This window comes from Poecilia mexicana, unplaced genomic scaffold (genome assembly GCF_051168715.1).
Source record: "Poecilia mexicana isolate PSO_F unplaced genomic scaffold, ASM5116871v1 scaffold_5, whole genome shotgun sequence".
Taxonomy (NCBI): Eukaryota; Metazoa; Chordata; class Actinopteri; order Cyprinodontiformes; family Poeciliidae; genus Poecilia; species Poecilia mexicana.
In genome coordinates, this window is record NW_028263374.1 from 27,897,269 (window position 1) to 27,916,699 (window position 19,431).

A 19,431-nucleotide genomic window follows, 5' to 3' on the forward strand; every position below is an offset into this window, starting at 1 on the left:
CATTAAAGGTCTAGAAATCAGCCGCTGTCCTTTTCTGCATGAGAGTGTTTCCCCAAAGCACTGCATACAGTTGTGGTCAAAAGTTTACATACACTTGTAAAAAAACATAATGTTATGGCTGTCTTGAGTTTTCAATAAGATCTACAACTCTTATTTTTCTGTGATAGAGTGATCGGAACACATACATGTTTGTCACAAAAAACAGTCATAAAATTTGGTTCTTTCATAAATTTATTATGGGTCTGCTGAAAATGTCACCAAATCTGCTGGGTCAAAAATATACATACAGCAACAAAATTTGTCAATTTTGGTGATGTAGCGAGTTGTGTCAATCAAATTAGCTTCATGTCATGGCCTCTTCACTTCTTGTAAGTGATTCTGATTGACTACAGCTGTTGACTTCTCATGAGCCCATTTAAATAGGGCTCATTTGACCCAGTGATTAGACTCAGCTACAAAAGCTACAATGGGAAAGTCAAAGGAACTCAGTGTGGATCTGAAAAAGCGAATTATTGACTTGAACAAGTCAGGGAAGTCACTTGGAGCCATTTCAAAGCAGCTACAGGTCCCAAGAGCAACTGTGCAGACAATTATACGCAAGTATAAAGTGCATGGAACAGTTGTCTCATAACTGTGTACATCATGATTTTTAATGACTTGAACAAACTTATTCACATGAATTTAATTACATTTATTTATTGAAAACACCTCAACTGTGAAATTGTGTTTTCTTTTTTGACATCAGCAGAATATAGTCAAAGTTTTAAGAAAATGTTTTAATGGAAAGGCAGCTGCTGTCCAATCAGAAGCAGCTTCCAGCTGTGAAGTGCAGCTCCTGATGGCGGTGTCCATGTCTCCGTGCAGAGGTGTCCTGCTCGTGTCCGGACGGCTACGTTGGAGACGGGGACTTCTGCAACGGGGTCCTGACCAGCGTCCTGGCAGCAACCAGCAACTTCTCCATCTTCTACCAGGTGAGTCTGCATGGCTGCTGCCTGCCAGGCTACGGCCGCAGGTCCAACATTAAGATCCACCAAACTCTGCCCAGCCTGACCGGTACTGAGGGGAAAAGTTACAAGATTTTAATCTGACAGCAGCGTGATTAAAACATTTCTTTGCTGTTTGAAGTAACTTTAAAATCCTGATTAAAGCAGGACTTTGTGGTGGATGTTTATGAGTTACACAATCAAACTTTTATAGACTTGTTGCATGTTACTGTTCACATCCGGAAATTTCTCACATGCTCACAGCGCTGGAGAGCACAAAGACGATTTTTTTCACTAGCCATCCGTAGCTGCAAGGTGGAACAGTTCCCTTAATAAAATGAAACCTGGAGATGTACCTATTATTAATTTAGTGCATCGCGCCACAGCAGAGGGAAAATACTGCTGAAAAACTGTTGAATAATAACTCCAACTCATATTCCTCCTTTTCCTCGCTCTCTATGTCGGCTTTGCTATGCACGTTACTATAGCAACTGACTGACAACAGTTCCACTATTAGCACTCAACACCAAAAAACACTCAAACGTTTCCCACACCAAGAACAGAACATTCAGTCCGTTACAGTTTTATGTTTTCAGGCTTGATGTTTATTTTGCGATTATTAATAAATGATCGTCTGACCACAGCAGTGATTGATTGAAACATCTGCTCTACTGATTATCTGTCAGTCGGTGTGTGGGTCGCCTTTTATTTTTTAACTGACCCGAAACACTTTTTTCTTAATGAAATCTTTTTCCTGACCTTGTCGTAATGTTGACAATTGGCAGCAGAGCACAGCGTCCCTTTTTCTTTTGTATATCAGACGTACCTTTAATATTAAGCGCGTTATGTCAACTCGACAGCTGAAACCATCTAATCATCGTCAGCCTGCAGCTTTTTGGGGATCTTGTGAGCGTGACGTCACGTTGCAACATGTCATTAGCATTAATTTGGGTTTTTCATCAGAGGAATAAATGAGAGTTAATTTTTCTAAGTCATATTTCCACTGTTACTCATTTATTTATAAATGTTAGTTTTTTACGAAATATTTAATTAGTGAGCTAAATATTTAGCTAAGTATTTAGGTCAAAAGCTAAACATTGAGTTAGTGAGCTAAATGTTTATCCTGCTAATGAAATACTTAGCCTGCTAACTGCCTGCAGAGCCTGCGGTCTTTGTTTGAGGATGTTCTGGGTTCTGAGTAAATGGTTTTTTTGTAGCTGCTGCTGGACTACGGCGGCTCGTCCTCTGAGGGCCGGCAGCTCCTCGACGATTTGGCTCACAGGAAGTCTGACGTCACGCTGTTTGTTCCCCACAACTCTGGATTCACTCAGAACCAGGTGAGCTGCAACACCTGCTCTTACAGCTTCTTCTAAATTAATGTTCAACCTTAGTGAAAAGATTCTGAGCCATCACTAAGAGATAGCTTAGCAACAAATTCACTCCTTCGTGATTAAAACCAGCCAAACCAGTCTGCTGACGGTTCCCAGTCTGGTTTGGGCTGGTAAAGGTGCTGAATGAAATTGACTTCCTGCTTGGTTGTCCAGCATTTTGTTTCTCTGCTCCTCAGCTCTGAAACAAAACTCCCTGAAAACCTTAAAAACTCAGTTTCTTTAAATGAGGACTGAAAACCTCATTAAAAAAAAAATCTCATTTTCATTGTTTCAGACATTTATTTTCTTTAAATTTCATCATTTTTTTCTTACACTTCTTGTTTTTAGCACAGTTTTCTTTATTGCCTGTAAAGACTATTGCGGAAACATGGTAGAAACTTGACCCAAAATACTGGACCAGGACACCTGGTTAGCCTAGGCTTTACACTGCTGGTTCTGGACCCGTTCAGAACCAGCATGCTTAATGAAACCGAGCCTCTTTTTGTTCTGTTTGGTCTTTTTAGACTCTTTCTGGGAGAGATTTGGAATACCACACCTCAGCCAATCACAGCAGACGACCATTTAAGGATCTGAAGCACCAGGAACGCATTGCATCGCGGCTCGGGTTCAATCTGACCGTTACCTACGGCAACAACGAGGTGAGGACGCACAGCAGCAACCGATGCACAAAACAAACCCAAACCTGGTCAGAACGACTTGATTCCTGATTGATGAGGAACATTTCACTCACAGGAAGCAGATTTTCACCTGAATATTTGTGACCAATCAGCAGAGAGAAGCCAAAGGAACAGTAAAAGCAACCCTGAATTCAACCAATCAGAGGGCAGGGATTCAGGAAGGGAAACTGCAGCTAATGAGGAAGAAGAACGGGGAGCAAAGAGAGTGAAGGTTGATCTGTGGTCGATGTCAGAGGCCCTGGAGTCGATGAGGAAGCAGGTCTAGACCCCGGCTGGAGAAAACGGAGAAACCTGAGATTTATTCAGGTTCTCCAGCCGGACTGCAGTCAGAAACAGATTCAGGCTCAGCTTATTACAACAGGAAGTGGTGGAGAGTAAAACAGTCAGAAAATGTTTTTTAAAACCTGAGAGCTGCTTCATGATAGGATGAAGAAGAGTTTGACCTTCAGCAAGTTTTTCCTTTAAAGGGAAAAGATGTTAAATTACAAAATATATAACATACAGCATTTTTGAAACAACTGATGGTAACATAGTTACTTGATTATGTTATAAAATGTCACTATTTGCCTGAAAGCATAGTGCCATTCAGTGTCCTGATATAACAGAGAAACCTGCAGTTTCTCTCGATCCGGATTGGATCCGGGGTCACACAGAAACTCCGTTGATTTTTCCAGCTCTACTTTAATTATTTTGCATCATGGCTGCAGACCAGAACCGTCTGTGATTAACCAGAACCAGTGGATCCATGAAAACGGCTAATCGTCCCGCTGGGCCGTCTGAAACATGAGAACCATTTTTAAAACACTTCACCGGATCGTTTCTCAGCTGCTCCACTCCTCTGTGGCGTCCCGCTGGGCTCTGATCTTAGTCCACTTTGGTTCTTTATGTTTTCCCTTTCATATCCATCCTGAACCAGTCAAACTAAATTAAGCTGTTTGTTTTAAAATCATGATTTAAGATCACAGCACGGTTTGAACTTCAGATTTCATGACGACATTCTGTAACAGAGAAGAGCTGGTTTCCTCCTGATTGCAACAGAAAAGGAAGTTTACTCTTTAACCTCCATCGATTGGGAAATCAGCAGAAATGCTCAGTAAAGACAACAAAAGAGAGAAACTGGCCTATTTTTATTTTCCCAACATGTTGTCTCAAGGCTTCTTACTAATAAATAATTTGATCCAACTTCCTGAAATATTCAAGTTTAGTTCCTTATTCAAACTGCTTAAAAAGTTTCTAAGGAAGTCATTGACTTTCCAGCAATCCCTCATAACGAGCATGCACGTGGCGACAGTGGAGAGGAAAACTCATCACCAGCTTCACCAAACCAAGAGTAGAACATCAAGAGGTTCTAGAGTGGCCTAGTCAAAGCCAGGATCTCAGTCCTATTAAGCATGTAGGGCTGGGTTTCTGATCATAACCAGAGTTCAGTTTAGGAAGACAGGAGTCCAGTTGTCCAATCAAAGGTGCATCTGTAGGGGTGAATATTTATCTGATGGGACTCAACATTCATGTCAATGTTTGGCTTATATAATTATTAATAATTATACTTTGTTATTTATTACTAATACCAGACTGAAATGTGTCAGTCTGGTTCTGAAGGAATTAACTCAGCAGAAACACAATGAGAAATAATCACTGGCTAGTTGATTTCTGGTTCAGTCTGATAACTTATTAAAGCAACAACCAAATGATCCAACAAACTACACAGGCTAACTACCCCACACACAGGCTAACTACCCGACTCGCAGGCTAACTACCCGACTCGCAGGCTAACTACCCGACACACAGGCTAACTACCCGACACACAGGCTAACTACCCGACTCGCAGGCTAACTACCCCACACACAGACTAACTACCCGATTCGCAGGCTAACTACCCGACTCGCAGGCTAACTACCCCACACACAGGCTAACTACCCGACACACAGGCTAACTACCCGACTCGCAGGCTAACTACCCGACTCGCAGGCTAACTACCCCACACACAGGCTAACTACCCCACACGCAGGCTAACTACCCGATTCGCAGGCTAACTACCCGACTCGCAGGCTAACTACCCCACACACAGGCTAACTACCCGACACACAGGCTAACTACCCGACTCGCAGGCTAACTACCCGATTCGCAGGCTAACTACCCGACTCGCAGGCTAACTACCCCACACACAGGCTAACTACCCCACACACAGGCTAACTACCCGACTCGCAGGCTAACTACCCCACACACAGGCTAACTACCCCACACACAGGCTAACTACCCGATTCGCAGGCTAACTACCCGACTCGCAGGCTAACTACCCCACACACAGGCTAACTACCCCACACACAGGCTAACTACTGACAGAAAGACAACAGAGTTATACTGAATGATGAAATGAGGATCAAATCAAACAAACGAACAAACTGATAATATGGAAAACTGAACATAACTTCCTTCCTCTTTATTCCCTTTCTCCTCTTCCTTCCCCTCCTCCTCCTCTTCATTCCTCCCCCACCTCCTACTCCTTCCTCTCTTCATCCTCTCTCCTCCTCCTCTCCCGGTTCTCAGAGCTGTAAGCTGGTGAACCAGCGGCTGCTGCTGCAGTGGGACGTTCCGGCTGTCAACGGGATCATCCACGTCCTGGAGGCGCCGCTGACGGCCCCCGCCCCCCTGGTGAGTCATGCCCCTCCCCCTTCAGCTGAGACTCTGGAGGCCCGCATTGACCCTTGACCCTGGTGCACATTTATATTCAGCTGACCATCTGGTGCAGGTCCAGAAGTGGGTTCTGTTGGTCGGTTCTGATCCCAGATCTGCACCGTCACCAGAATAATTTCCTGACCCGACCAAATGAAATCTCAGTGAAAGAAGTTATTAACTGTTAGTTAGAACTGGAGATGGACTTCAACCTCCTGAAAAATAAACATCTGGCCACCAGGGGGCAGCGCAGCGGCACCCCCTCTCCTGATTGGCTGGCGGTTGCTGGGCGGTTTTACAGCAGAGAGCAGATGGCTGAACTTTTGGAACAGGAAACAGGAAGTGAGGGTCCGACCTTCTCCATGTTGATGAAGAGGAGCTCCAACACCAGGAACCAGCTGGCACCGGATCTTGGACCTGGAACCAGAACCGTCTCTTCCTAGTTTCCAGCTGTGCATCTTTTCATTAATTATGGATCCAACCAGAATCAGAAGATCTATAATCAACAGTTCATCTGTGGTTGACTGGTGTTAAAAGAACGGGTCCAGTCTGGTCCAAATCTCCTGGTTCTGACTGGACCAGAACCAGGAACATCAGTTCTAACATTCCAGGTTGTTCCTGTTTCCTCCAGGTGATCCACAGCAGCTCCATAGGCCACATCCACTCCAGCGGCAGGGTGGCAGCCATCTTGGTTACATTGCTGGCATGTGCGTTAGCGGCTCTGGGGTTCTACCTGTTCAGAAACAAGATGGACGCCTTCAACTTCCACTACTTCAAGGTAACACCCGAGGGGAAGTTCTGACCCATCTGGGTCCAAGCTTCCTGACTCTCAGCTTTTAGCTAGCCTCCCAGTGGCTCTGCAGGGTTCTGGATCATTTGAACGGTTCTGGATCATCTGAATGATTCTAGACGTTCTGAATCAATTGGACCGGTTCAACCAGCTGACTAACCTTTAGATGGACTCTGAACCCGTTTCTCTGACCTGGTGGTTCCAGTCAGACAGTTTTGACCCATCGGTTCCAGCCTAGCTGTTCCGACCCGGTGGTTCCAACCTGTCAGTTTGGACCTGGTGGTTCCGACTCGGCTGTTCTGACCCGGTTTCTCTGTGACAGAACGAGGATGAGGATGAGGATACTCCGGCCCAGCCCACGCTGTTCTCCATCCCCAACCCGCTCTACAGCGGCTCCAGAGCCATCACCGATCCATTCCAGGTGAGTTGGTCCGCCAGGTTCTAGATGGACTGGACCGGGCCACATGGTGATTACATGTTGTTTATATGGCGATTCTGGACCAGAACCATACTGGTTTGGGTCGCAGGTGAACCTCTCTTTCTTTCTCACAGGAGGTGAGTGCAGCAGCAGAACCAGCAGAACCACCAAACATTCTGGACTTGGACCAGTAAAACCAGTTCTGCCTTGCTGGAAGCAACCCATTCACATTGTTTTCCAGATGTTTGCATTAGTTTGGTTTCTACCCGACAACAAGCGACTCCAGCAGCTACAGGAAGCTGATTGATCCAGATTTATCATTATTATAATTGATGTGATTCTGATTAAAAGGAGCTTAAAATCAATACTTTCTCTAAATCTGCAACCAGAACACTCTGGTTCTCTGGTTCTGTTCATCTCTCAGATCTGTTCTTTTGGACCCAGAAAGAAAATAAAGTTGATTAGTGGTGTGCTGCTGACTCTTACATCTGTATGATTAAAGGCTGATTCTGTGAAACTTGGTCTGGATTTAATTTGTAATTATTTGTTCTCTTGATTGGAAGGTAGGAGAGAGAAACCCAGGCCGAGTCCAGTCTGGCTCCATTCACTACCATTATAACCATGTTACTGATGGTCTGGAATCCTGGCAATTTAAACATCTTTCCCATGAAGACCAATATCATCTAAGCTTCTACCTTCAAACTACAGAGAAAACTGGTTTTATGTGTGATGACATCCTAACTTCACCATAATGCCTCTGTTACCTTTCATAATGTGGAATTAAAACACTCAACACTACAAAACTAGACTGGGTGTGTTGGTGATGACGTAACGGATACGAGGAAATGTTTTGTCTGTGTAGTTTGAAGAATCAAAAGCTAGGTTGGATTTGCTTATGCTTAGCAAGAGAGCCTGATGAGTGGGGTGGCGCAGAGCAGTGTGAGATTGCGTAGCGTGGGGTGGAGTGGCGCAGTGTAGCGTATCTATCAAAGTGTAGCCTGGTGTGATGTTGCATAGCTTTGGGGCTCCAGCCATGTTGATGACCTCATTCTGACTGGCGCAAACTGATTGGGATGTCAGATCAGAGGAAGAATGGCCACAGTTAACGTCTATAAAACCCTGGAATCAGAAATAACGTCTTGGTGAATTTAAAATTCCAGCAGATGATTTTCCAAGCAGGAGATGACGGTTTTAGGAATAAACCCTTCATTTGGCTGCTTCTCCTCCAATAGATTAAAGTCTCTTCAGAGCTTCTGCATCTGTTCAAACCTATGAAGCCCACTGAATAGATATGTAATCACCTGCAGCTGCCCTCTAATCTCTAGTGCAAACACAAAATGCTCCAAAGCTGAAGGAAAATCGTCTTTTAAGAAAAAATCTTTTTGGTTCACGTTGATTTAGATACAGATAATCTGCTGCATAAATATTTAATCTGTTAAACACGATCAGCACAGACAAAGCTCTGAGAGCCTGAAATCTCCTCCAGCAGTAGATCCAGCTCACATGCAGATGATTACAGCCGAATCAAAATTTTCTGCTGTGGAGGAGCAGAGACGGGTTACCACCAGTGCAGAGGTTGTTGCAGGAGCAACAGACCGAAAAGATCCTGCAGCAGGGTTTCTTCCTGATTGGTTGGTAATGATCTGGTGTTTCAGGGAGGACAAAATGGCTCCAAGATCAGACCTTGGAGATCAGATCATCTCCAAGATCAGAAGAAAATTTTGGGTTTTTCCTTCTTGTTTGGTTGTATTTAATTTTTTAGTTTTTAGAGTGAGTTTGCTAGTTTAAATGACTTATCAGTTAAATATTGTTTCGGTTTTTTTTACTTTGACCTTTTTAAATTTCTGGACAAAAAATAAATAACCAAAGTATTGTGCTTATGTTTACAGAGATTGGATAATGAATTGAACATTAACTGACTGGCATTTTCTCCCAACTGTTGTCGTCGCCATTTTGCGGGTTACCGTAAGCGCCGCCATGAGTATGAAGTTCCGTAATTTACCGACAAGGGACGTAAACTGCAATTTCACATCGGTCCGAAAGGCTAATAAGAAATATTCATAAACACAAAACAAACAGTGTGATTGGGCATTCAATCCATAATATCTATCATGGATTACTAATTAAAAATAGTTCTGAAAGAATATTAAATAATTTCACTGAAATCCGAGCCAGAACCGCACAGCATTCTGGGAGATGTAGGCAGAAGGCTTTAGCCGCTGAACGTCTCACAGCTGGTGACGTTAACCAATTCACTCGGTTTGGTTATTTAGCAACAGCACAGCAGCAGTTTAAGATATCGCCTCAAAACTGCTTAAAAATGAAAAAACAACGGCGAGGAGTGAAAACTGGCCAAAACATACTCACCTGTGTAATTTATGACGTCATTGGAAAAGAAAAACTGAGTGGAAAGATAGACGGATATTTCCGGATGTGCAAAGCCTCACTAAGAACATTTTCCCACGGATGTGTATCAGACTTTATCAGGTCCAGAGGACTCCAAAGCTTCGAGCTACATTCAGTCATTCTCCCGGCGCCATTTGGTAAGACGGTAATCAAATTAGCGAACCTCTACCAAGGTCATCATCCCATATTAAAAATAAAAGATAAAGATTGTTTTCAAGTCATTTTTATTGAACAAAAATGTTTTCAAAGATCATGTAGGAAATACATTATAATACAAATGTTGCACAAACGAGACTAACAGAAACAGTCTAGAAAAGGGGGTGAACATGACTGCATACAGACTGCGGAGGGGTTGGGATTTGGGGGCACACGAACTTCACCAGAACAGAGAAGGACGTCTGTAAAGGCGATCACCCAACACTGATGCAGTCTCGGTTAAAACAGGGAAACCGCTGCCTTCATAGAAAGGACCTTCATGTTTTTCCGAAGTGGACCTGCTATTCCAACCAATCGCTATCCAGTTTCATTAAGTCAATGACTGATTGCTGGTTGCTTCACTTAAAATGTTACAAACTAGTTTTATTTACCTGCTGCTTTTATGAACCTTTCAAAGATCATTTAATAATTTAAAACAAACAGAAAAAGCAACTTAGAAGATTTTAGGTTTCAGCTTTTTTTCTCTAAGCTACTTTTTTTTTAGCACTGAGGGAAAAAAAAAGATTTTTGTCTTGTGAATTGTGGTTTAATAGCAGAAAATACACACGGGTGTCACAGATGACATGACAATGGATTCAGCTGGTTCCTCACAGTATAAACACTTAGAAAAGCACAGACGGCGGCTTGTCGTGCTCATCCCAACCTGCAGGGGGCAGCAGCGCCGACAAGTGACTGCTCTTAAATGCACCAATCTGAAATAGAAATGAAACCAACGTTGACATTCTTGGAGGAGCACCAACGATCCCACCAACAATTAGCACCTGTTGATCGAACCAGTTTAACCAAGAAAAATGATCCAAACACTGTTTCCAGAACCAGAACACGATTTTACAATTAATAATTAATCTGGTTTATTTAATGGGCCAGAAACCAGCATCATAGAGTGAAGAGGTTATAGGTTAAATTACTGTGAACAAATGTTTTTCTCAAAACTTGGAGAATTTTCTGAATCTTAATCTGAAACCGACAAACCAATAATCAGAAAACAGTTGATATAACAGGAGACCTGTTGAAATCTCAGATGAAAACATTAGAAGACCAGATTTGTGTGTTTTCTTTTTTTTTTGCAGTTTTTTATGTTCCGTAACTAAGAGACATCAAATATTCCCTGCGCAACATATAAGAACTCACTTCTCAGTCTGTTGATGCACCAACCAAAGGAACACTTTGTGAATAACTTATTTAATTAATGTTTCTGTGGGCCCAAACTCTTACTGTTCATCGTCCCAGAGACACAAAAAAGCAAATTAGAAAAAGAAACTAAATATTTTCCCCCTTTTAGTCAAAATCGATTAAATTAAAAAAAGATACTTTTGTCCAGACATTAGCTCCATTTTCCTTCTTTCAGGGAAATGAGCAGAGCGGCAGAAACAAGTAAAAAATACTTACATTTCTAACAAAATGCGTTTTAATTTGCTTAAATATTTTCACAACAGCTGTCTGAACTCGACACCTTCTGAAAGGAGAAGAAATTGACCTTTGACCTTCATCTACGGCAGAGCGGCTGGATGACTGTTAGATTTAGCGTAGCGTCGACTGAACAGTGAACATGTACCAGCGTGGAGACGACAGACGGCGCTTCTGTCTGGATCTGCAACACGACCCGGCAGAACCGCAGGTACGACGTCCGCTACAACCACGGACCGGTCCGGACCGGTCCAGTGGAGGTCGACGGATGGGAAACACTAAGATCTGCTAACGGACAAAGTGAGTTTGGGTCGGGGCTTTCATTGCTTCTGGAACCGGAAGTCCCTCAGAGCGTGGTTGAGCGGTTGGATCTGGATCACCGGAGAAAGGTTGACCTGCAGGATCTTCTGCGCTTTCCTGCAGGCCTCCGCCACAGACCGCGAATCGTCCACTTTTATCACTTTGCGTCCTAAATTTTTCTTGTCCTTCCAACTGTTTCTCTGCCGCGTGGCGCCTGTCATTCCCTTGGACCCCGGAACATCCTGGTGGAGGCCGTTGCCCCTCCAGCCGTTGCTGGTCAGGTCTGTGTGCGTCTGAGAGACCGGGCGACCGTTGGCGTAAAAGAACGGTGCGGAGTCCCCGATGAGAGCGCCGTCCAGCCGGATCGGACAGGACAGGCTCTTCTGGCTGAACAAGGCCACGGCTTTGGTGGGCGCCCCGCCACCGTTCTGAGAAGGCTGAGACGGTATTCCTGATAGCGTTGGAGGGAGCTGTGGCGAGGGGAAGGAGACGGGCGGCGTCTCAGTCTCCCAGACAGTTTGGATCTGGAGTCTGGCCGTGTGGAAGCCGGATAAGCCTTCGATGCTGGTCAGTCTGAGGCACGGCTGCACGTCATCCTCTAACATTTCTACAGTTTGAATTGGTGTCTTGCTGCAGACAACGGTGTGATGGTCCACCAGAACCTCCGGAGGCCGAATCCCTTGGATCCTCGGGCTGCTCCTCTCGGTGGTGCTCCAGGACGGATGGACCTCCCGCTTCTTGACCTGAGGCTTCCTCTTCCTCTTCTTGGTGGCAGGTCTCACATTCTTGCTGACCAACTTGAGCATCTCCTCGGTCATGGGTAGGCTGGTGCAGGAGCGGTAGCAGTACACGTCCTTGCTGCGCAGAATGGTGGGCCTGTGGCCTTCCTCGCTGAGCTCCTGCAGGAAGGTCACCAGCTCCTCTGTGCAGGAAAGGTCTCGAGACATCGGGCTCAGGATCTTCAGAGCGTCCAGCAGAACATTTTGTCCTGCTGAGGAGATGCGGGACCAGGAGTGAACCGCCCTCCGCTCCTCATTGGCAAACGCCAATGGCCGACAGACCAGGGGACCTTGAGGTGAAGCAGCCATGTTTGTGAACCTATAAGGGAAAAAAGCGAGTGAAGCATTAGCAAGGTCACCGGTTTAAAACAGAACCATAAACTGGACTCCAGATTGGGATTTTTGAAAATATTTGACCAAACAGGATCAGTGGGTTTTTACATGAATATGAAAAAAAATCCTTGAATTTTTGATAAATATGTGCAGAATGAAACAGGCTCTCTAATTAGGCCAAAGCAGCATTCAGTTACATCCCAACTGATAATAAAAATCTTTACTTTTAATCAGAGATCAGTTAATTAACATTTAACCTAATTTTACAAACCAGAGTCCAAATACTGACACAGTTGGGTTAAAAACAGCCACCGCGTTTCTACCTGCTACATAGAAGACTATCGTCAGCATAAGCCTGAAAACCTGCACCATACAGACAGGCACTATAAACCAAAACCAAGTGAACCATGAACCAAGTCTTGGAGTACACCTTTATTCATTTTCCAAGCAATTTCTCACCACTTTTAAGAATGGATTGTTCAAGATTCACACAATGATTTGAGAACACAACCAGGTTCACCAGCTTCAGCGGAAACTGCGCAGAAAAGCCGTTACATTGAGGATCATTCGTGGATACCTAGTTGTAAAATTTTGTAAACATCAGCAGTTTTTAATGCACATTTTGAAGCATCGCATTAGAAACAGTTGATGGAAACTGCAAATTTTGAAACAACCTCCTCAATTTCACAAAATCTTTGTACGCTCCTTTGAGGTGGTTTTTGGCTTTTCTGAAAAAGAGCTGATGTGATCCAAAGCACTTCACACTTTGAGAGCTGAGATGGAAACGGGTTTACCAAATAAACAGCAAACTTTTACCTCACACAGTCGTTTCCACTGTTAGAATTACATTTCTTCATATATGGCTCTGGACAGCATCACCAATACTAGCTGGCATGACAGAACAATTACAACTTGCCTGATAGCAACATGCTAGTTTGCAACCTCTGCTGCTATGGATAGCATCAACATCTAACCAAATTACGCTTTGCATAGCCTGGTTGATTCGCTCCAAACCAGCAGGAAACTCAAATTTCCATGACAAATCAGATGAAAATGTAACTGGAGATGACAGAATATAATCTTTTACAACTGTTAACTTATGTTAGTAGCTCACCTCATCAGAGGGTGAATGACTGAATGTAGCATGAAGTGCTTTGGAGTCCTCGAGACTTGATACACAAGTACAGGACATTCACCATTTTACAGGAGCTTCTTCTTCGAGTCTTGTGTACAAGGAAATGGCCATGAAGACCTATTTTTCAGGTCTGTATGGCCAGAGACAAAATCACTGACCAAACTGCCTGTAGCAACAGCAAAGTCCTTTTTTCTTTTCAGCAGGAACTCAAGTCTTTAGCAGCCAGACAACTGCAGCAACAAGTGGGGCTAGTAGACATGGTTGGTCTTCTAACTAATTATGGTGATTTCTGTGAGAGGACTACTTGTGGACACCAACAGAAGAAGATAAATGGCCACATTCTCTCAATGAGTGCCAAAGACTGAACAGGATATTACACCTCATTCGAGTTGAAATGTTCATATAACGACCACATTTTAGACTTTTTACCTCCCAAGGACTGGTTGCACTGGTGTGATGGAATTTTTTTCAGGTTCTGAGAAAACAGGTCACATTTACGACCAAATTCATCGCACATTACAGTCCTGCTTCTGGGGCAAAACGAGAGAAACAGAGGGACTTACTGACCAGCCAAATCTCACAGTGAGGAATTAAGATAACAGAAGCAATCGCAATTATTTGCAAAGATTTACACTCGGACTTGGTTGTGCATAACTTCAAGGAACTCTTTCAAGTGCTCAAGCCAAATTACATTATGGTACAAAGTAAACGTCTTAATGAAGCTGTTACCCCCATTATGTGCACATATATGACAGACAACAAAACAAAAACACAATCAGAGAGTCTGCATAATGTGACACATGGACATCACATGCATGACAGTGACTTCTCACTACATCGACGAGTGATGCCTCGTCAGGGTTGACCATGGTGTATTATAAGCCTGGTGGGCTCCCAGGCTTTATTTCCCTCCGTTCCCCGCTAGGCTACAGCTACATTTAGCTTGGCCATAAGATTAGTGATGTCAAACTGCACTCTTCGAGGACAGTTTGACATCAACACCTTATCCCCGCTGTTGGCTACTGGCCTTGCATGCTCTCCAAATTTTTTTGTAACTCGCCCTCTATGACAGCCCGATAATGGGCCTCAACTCTTGCTTGGCTCAATGCAAACTTTTAAAAGCGTGACTATAACTTAGTCTTTAAAGTTCGCGTTGAGACGCAGTGAGGCCTTTGTTACTTTATGATTATAATCCGAATTAGAGTAAAATATTCCCACTGAGCTTCTGCAATCCATCGTCCCTGTCTCACACCGATGTGATTCTTGACTTTTCGGCTTCTTTGTCTCCTGAATATTATGTAAAAAACTCTAGCGCTTTATGTTAAATGCATTTCCTTGCAGTGACTGGTGAACGATGGTGTCTAGTAGGAATTGCACCAACTAGATAACTTTTAGACTGGCTGATTCTGCGCTCTGCAATGACTTTTTGTTGGCTTGTTGCATCTAGACAGGTAAAGACAGGAAGTAATTACAGAGTTCCTGATTTTATATCATTGTTACTGGTGTTTAAAAAATATATGGTGCATAAACAAACAATGGTTGGGGCAAATGTAAAGCCTGGTGGCCCTCCAGACCACTGAGGGAAACCCTGTTAACTGATGAACAAGAGAAAAACCAACTCTGATTAACCACATTTGATTTGGAAAACTGGACCTGATTACTGCCGAACCGGTACAGTCAAGAAGCTACACTATAACCTGTCAGGCAACATGAAGTAGGCTGACAACCAACAAGACAAACTCTATCTATCAGTCTGGACAGGATAGAGTCACAGAGAGGCAGGTGAAGTGATTACCAATCATGCCTAGCACCTGCTGTAGCAGCCTATAGGAGCATTCCTATGATCTGGGGTTGCTGTAGTTGGTCAGGTCTAGGTTCAGCAACAGTATGAACTCAAAGAATGAGGTCAGCTGACTACCAGAATGACCAAGTAATTCCATTAATGGGCTTTTTTTTCCCTGGTGGCGCGGGCATATTCCAAGACGAGATTTGTTGGGCTCAAATTGTGAGAGAGTGGTTCAGGGAGCATGAGACATCATTTTCATACATGGGTTGGCCACCACAGAGTCCAGACCTTAACCCCTTTGAGAATCTTTGGGATGCGCTGGACAAGGCTTTGCTCAGCGGTCAGACTCTACCATCATCAATGCAAGATCTTGGTGAAAAATTAATGTAACCATGCATGGAAATAAATTTTGCAACATTCCAGAGTCTTATCAAAACAATAAACAATGCCACAGCAAATGCATGTCGTAATCAAAGCTAAAGGCCACCAAAATATTAGAATGTGTTGCCTTTTTTTGTGGTGGCAACTTTTTGGGGGTGGTCAGGCATTGTATTTAGTCTCGTGCATGGTCTCTTGGGGTGTTTTAACACAGGAGTTGTATTATCCACCATAAACAGACTAAGATTAATTTACAAATCACTTAATTTTGGCACAAGTGAAAGCTTGATCTATAGGCAAGGAAACACCAGTCCTCCTACAAACCGTTCTTTCTTGGTTAACTTTCAAGTTAACTCTGGTTCAGACAGTGTGAAAGCAAACGGACAGTCTGTCAATCTTTTCTTATCCTGTCTTGGTATGCAAGCATGAGCAAACAAGATATCAACTTTTATGTCTGAAAAAAGGGTAACATATTGCTTGGGCAGGTGAAATTACTGCTTTTATCAGAAGCTTGAAATGAGTTCATGGTAAATGCTGCAATGGTAATAATTAATGTCAGCTGCAATATCTATGCCTATTTTCTCCTTTTCATCTCTTTCTCATCAGTGCATCCTAGACTCTGTGACCTTTAGCATTTTGGGTGATGTCATTTTGGGTGATGTCAATGTGAACATCTTTCACTTTTCACTGGGGGTGGGGGTTACATGGATTGAGGTCTGTCTGAGTTTTGGCTCCAGTTTCCATATTTATAAATTGATGTGCACCAAACTGAACATGAATATTTATCCAATACCTATAAAGTATTAATGCAAATATCTAATGGGAGTAGTCTAATTCCTCCACAGCAACCCCTAGAAAAATAAAAACAATCAGCCCTGAGCCAAGCTTTGACCAAGTATTTTGCAATTCGTCACATTTGTGGTGTCTCAAGACCTACAAAAAAAGTAAGTTTCTTGGACCCAGGGTCCAAACCGAACAGGAAGATGGCCATTTTGGTCAAAATCTACCATTTTGTGTATTTTATTTATTCCCTTTGTATCCGGGTAAACTCCTCATAGAGCTTTGGACTCACAGACTTCAAAATTACCTGTTGTGGTCTTAAAGCATTGGGGATAAATAGTTATCAAAAAAAATTTCTGCATCACAGCATGTGAGCAAAAATTATCTTTCACCACAAAAGACAAAAGTGTAATAGTAACTTCCATACACAAGCCCGGATCTGTACCAGAGATCCTGTGTGTAATCACAGACCAGCACTCAGTATATTCAAATAGTCATGACATCACTTTAGCTCCACCCACTTACAACAGGAAGTGATGGGTTTCACTGCTTAATGTCTTCGTTTTACACTCCAGCACTAAGTTGACTATCCTGACTGATCCTCAAGACTGGGTGACGTGAGTATCAACAAGTGAACCCAACTAAGTCTCATGTGGCCATTACGGTTGTGTGAGATGCAAATAAACTTGGCTGAGCTACTACAAAAAAAGTCAGTGTGGACACATCTGGTAATTCCAGTTGGCTAAAAACTCTTTAATTAGCTTTGACTCACATAAATACTGCGATGTTTACTACTGGATGCACATCAACCAGATAGCCTGGGGATTCGTTGGATAGTGTTTGACTTTAGTGTAGACTGATTTATAAAAAAAACTGTTTCTCAGCGTCTTGTGCATTCAAACAACGCATCAACATGTTTAATTTAAGTTGTACAGTACTTAGTTTGATTTACTGAAACAAATGACCAGAAATGCAAATTAACAGGTTAGTACCGCAGCTAACGCTGTGTTACATGTGCTGTAGCCATCTTGGATTCTTCCCTCTGGGTGTTTTGGGACCTTTCAGGTGATCCTTCCTATTTCCAAATCCTAAAATTCCGCATTCAAAGGATTTATACAGCACTCCATAATTCTACTGCAAACTACCACCCAGTTAAGTTGTTTACATTTTTAAAATGCTAACATGACTGTTAAGCAAATACGATATTAAAAACTGAGAATTCTTACAAAAACCAAGAAAATTTACAGGTTACAAGGCTAAAAGAACAAAGGAATCATCAGATTTCACATAAAAACTACGATTAAACCAGTCGTAGCTTTGAGTACTGAGTCATGCCGATATGTGCGCAAATTTTACGCGATTAGTTGCTCTGGAGCGCCCCCTCTTTGAAAGCGGATACATTTAAAAACGCCGCACTTCTGCGCAGTTTACTGGAGCACAGCTTAGCCTACAGTCCAACAACCATGTAGCCGCAAAAAGGAAGCTCCTTTACAACTTTCACAGGTTTATTTAGAGACGTCGCCATTTTTACCCGGTCTAGTAAACTGCCAGCAGAGAGCTACAGTAGCCAAACACTCTCCCAGCAAATCTTCCCTCCGTCTGAGGCAGTTTTTCAGGCTGCTTCAGACCTCCAGCCGGCCGAGCCCCTGCCCACAGCGCCGCCGGCCGTCGCGTAACCGAGCTGGAGCCGTTACAGAGACAAATGTGAGGCGCAGATGGGGAGGAAGGGGCGTAATTACCTTTTAACGGCGCTGTCTCGGCATCCTCCGGTCGCGGCTGGGTCGACGCTCCACGGTAAAATGGCTGCTACAACACTGGTGCGGATGACAGACCAGAGAGAAGAGGCGGAGGCAGCCGGGGAGAGAGAGGAGGGAGGCGGGCTCAGTCGGCCCCCCTGAGGGGTGGGGGTGGAGAACAACCAACTGTTATCACTAAAAACATAAATCTGAAAAAAAAAAAAAATTCAAAAATCTATCAAGTATAGAAAACAAGTTTTTTCAACAGAAACTCTTGTTAAAAAATATAAAACACAGATAAAAGGGGGTGGGGCTTGACGACTGGGTGGAGCTTGAACTGTTTTTCTCATTTTGGTCCTTGCATTTTTTCATCAGCTACATCATTATTAACCCATGTTGCAGTTATATATATCATATGGATCTGATTCAATCAGACGTTGGATCTCGGAAATTTAGTGTGCCCAACATATCTATGTTCTGGTTGCAAATGGAGAATGGGCACAGATGCCAAAACACATTGCATTATGGTTTTTTAGGGTTTACTGTTAGTTCTGCTAAGTAGTCGCTTATAGGTGGATACCAAAGAGAGGCACACATACAGTGGAAAAATAATATGAAGAGCAAATTCAAAGGACTGTTGTTTTTATCTTGAGGGGGACAATGGCCAGTGAACGTGTCAAAATTAGGCTTTTAAGTGGATTGGATCCCTTTGACAAACTAAATTTACCTCACAGATTTTACAGTTTTGTTGACAATATTAAAATTTTAGCATTTGCCTACAAACTCTATGTGACTAACCTAGCTACCTTGGCCGAAAGGCTAATAAAAATATTCATAAACTTGGCCTGGCTGGCCATGCCAAGTTAGCTAAGATAGCTACCTCTCTAACCTAAGTTACCTAGCTAACTGAGTTAGCTACCTAGGCTAACTTATGTTAGCTTAAGTAGCTAACATAAGTAAATAAGTTAGCAACTTAATCTCCTTAGACACATTAATCTGTCTGAACTCTGGTGTGGTTATAATGTTTATGTAAATACCAAGCAAGACTGGAGACTGCTCTAAAAGCAGGAAGTGGACCACAGAGCATGGCATTCCGGGTAAGTACAATCAAAACAAACATGCAAGTCTAATGCTAAGGTGAAAAAGAAATCCTACAACTACTAAAATCTGTCACCTCTCCATTTTTGTTAACATTTTATGAACAAGGAAGTTGCACTCAGTGTCTTCATTGGTGGTTCTTGTT

General features: G+C 43.1%; 2 protein-coding genes across 3 annotated transcripts in view; one reads left to right on the plus strand and one right to left on the minus strand.

The window, feature by feature from the left end:
- Positions 1–7,449, plus strand: part of stab1 (stabilin 1) — a 55,232-nt gene extending 47,783 nt beyond the window's left edge. Inside the window, exons 64-70 of the mRNA XM_014986250.2 lie at positions 865–971; positions 2,201–2,320; positions 2,878–3,012; positions 5,599–5,703; positions 6,356–6,502; positions 6,837–6,935; positions 7,067–7,449. Coding sequence (XP_014841736.2) covers positions 865–971; positions 2,201–2,320; positions 2,878–3,012; positions 5,599–5,703; positions 6,356–6,502; positions 6,837–6,935; positions 7,067–7,126 — 773 coding nt within the window. The 3' untranslated portion in view covers positions 7,127–7,449. The remainder of the gene's footprint in view (positions 1–864; positions 972–2,200; positions 2,321–2,877; positions 3,013–5,598; positions 5,704–6,355; positions 6,503–6,836; positions 6,936–7,066) is intronic.
- Positions 677–18,972, minus strand: ccdc71 (coiled-coil domain containing 71). 2 transcript variants are annotated; one of them, XR_015762893.1, is made up of 2 exons: positions 18,192–18,972; positions 677–1,056 (listed from the first exon to the last, which is right to left on the minus strand). XR_015762893.1 is itself a non-coding variant. In XM_014986258.2 (2 exons), the coding sequence occupies exon 2, from the start codon at positions 12,347–12,349 to the stop codon at positions 11,282–11,284; it is 1,068 nt and encodes a 355-aa protein (XP_014841744.1). In that variant the 5' UTR covers positions 12,350–12,359; positions 18,192–18,549; the 3' UTR covers positions 9,546–11,281. The 2 variants fall into 2 exon arrangements, 1 of the variants encoding a protein (XP_014841744.1); XM_014986258.2 differs by lacking the exon at positions 677–1,056 and adding an exon at positions 9,546–12,359 and having other exon boundaries at positions 18,192–18,549.
- Positions 18,973–19,431: the final 459 nt, after the last annotated feature.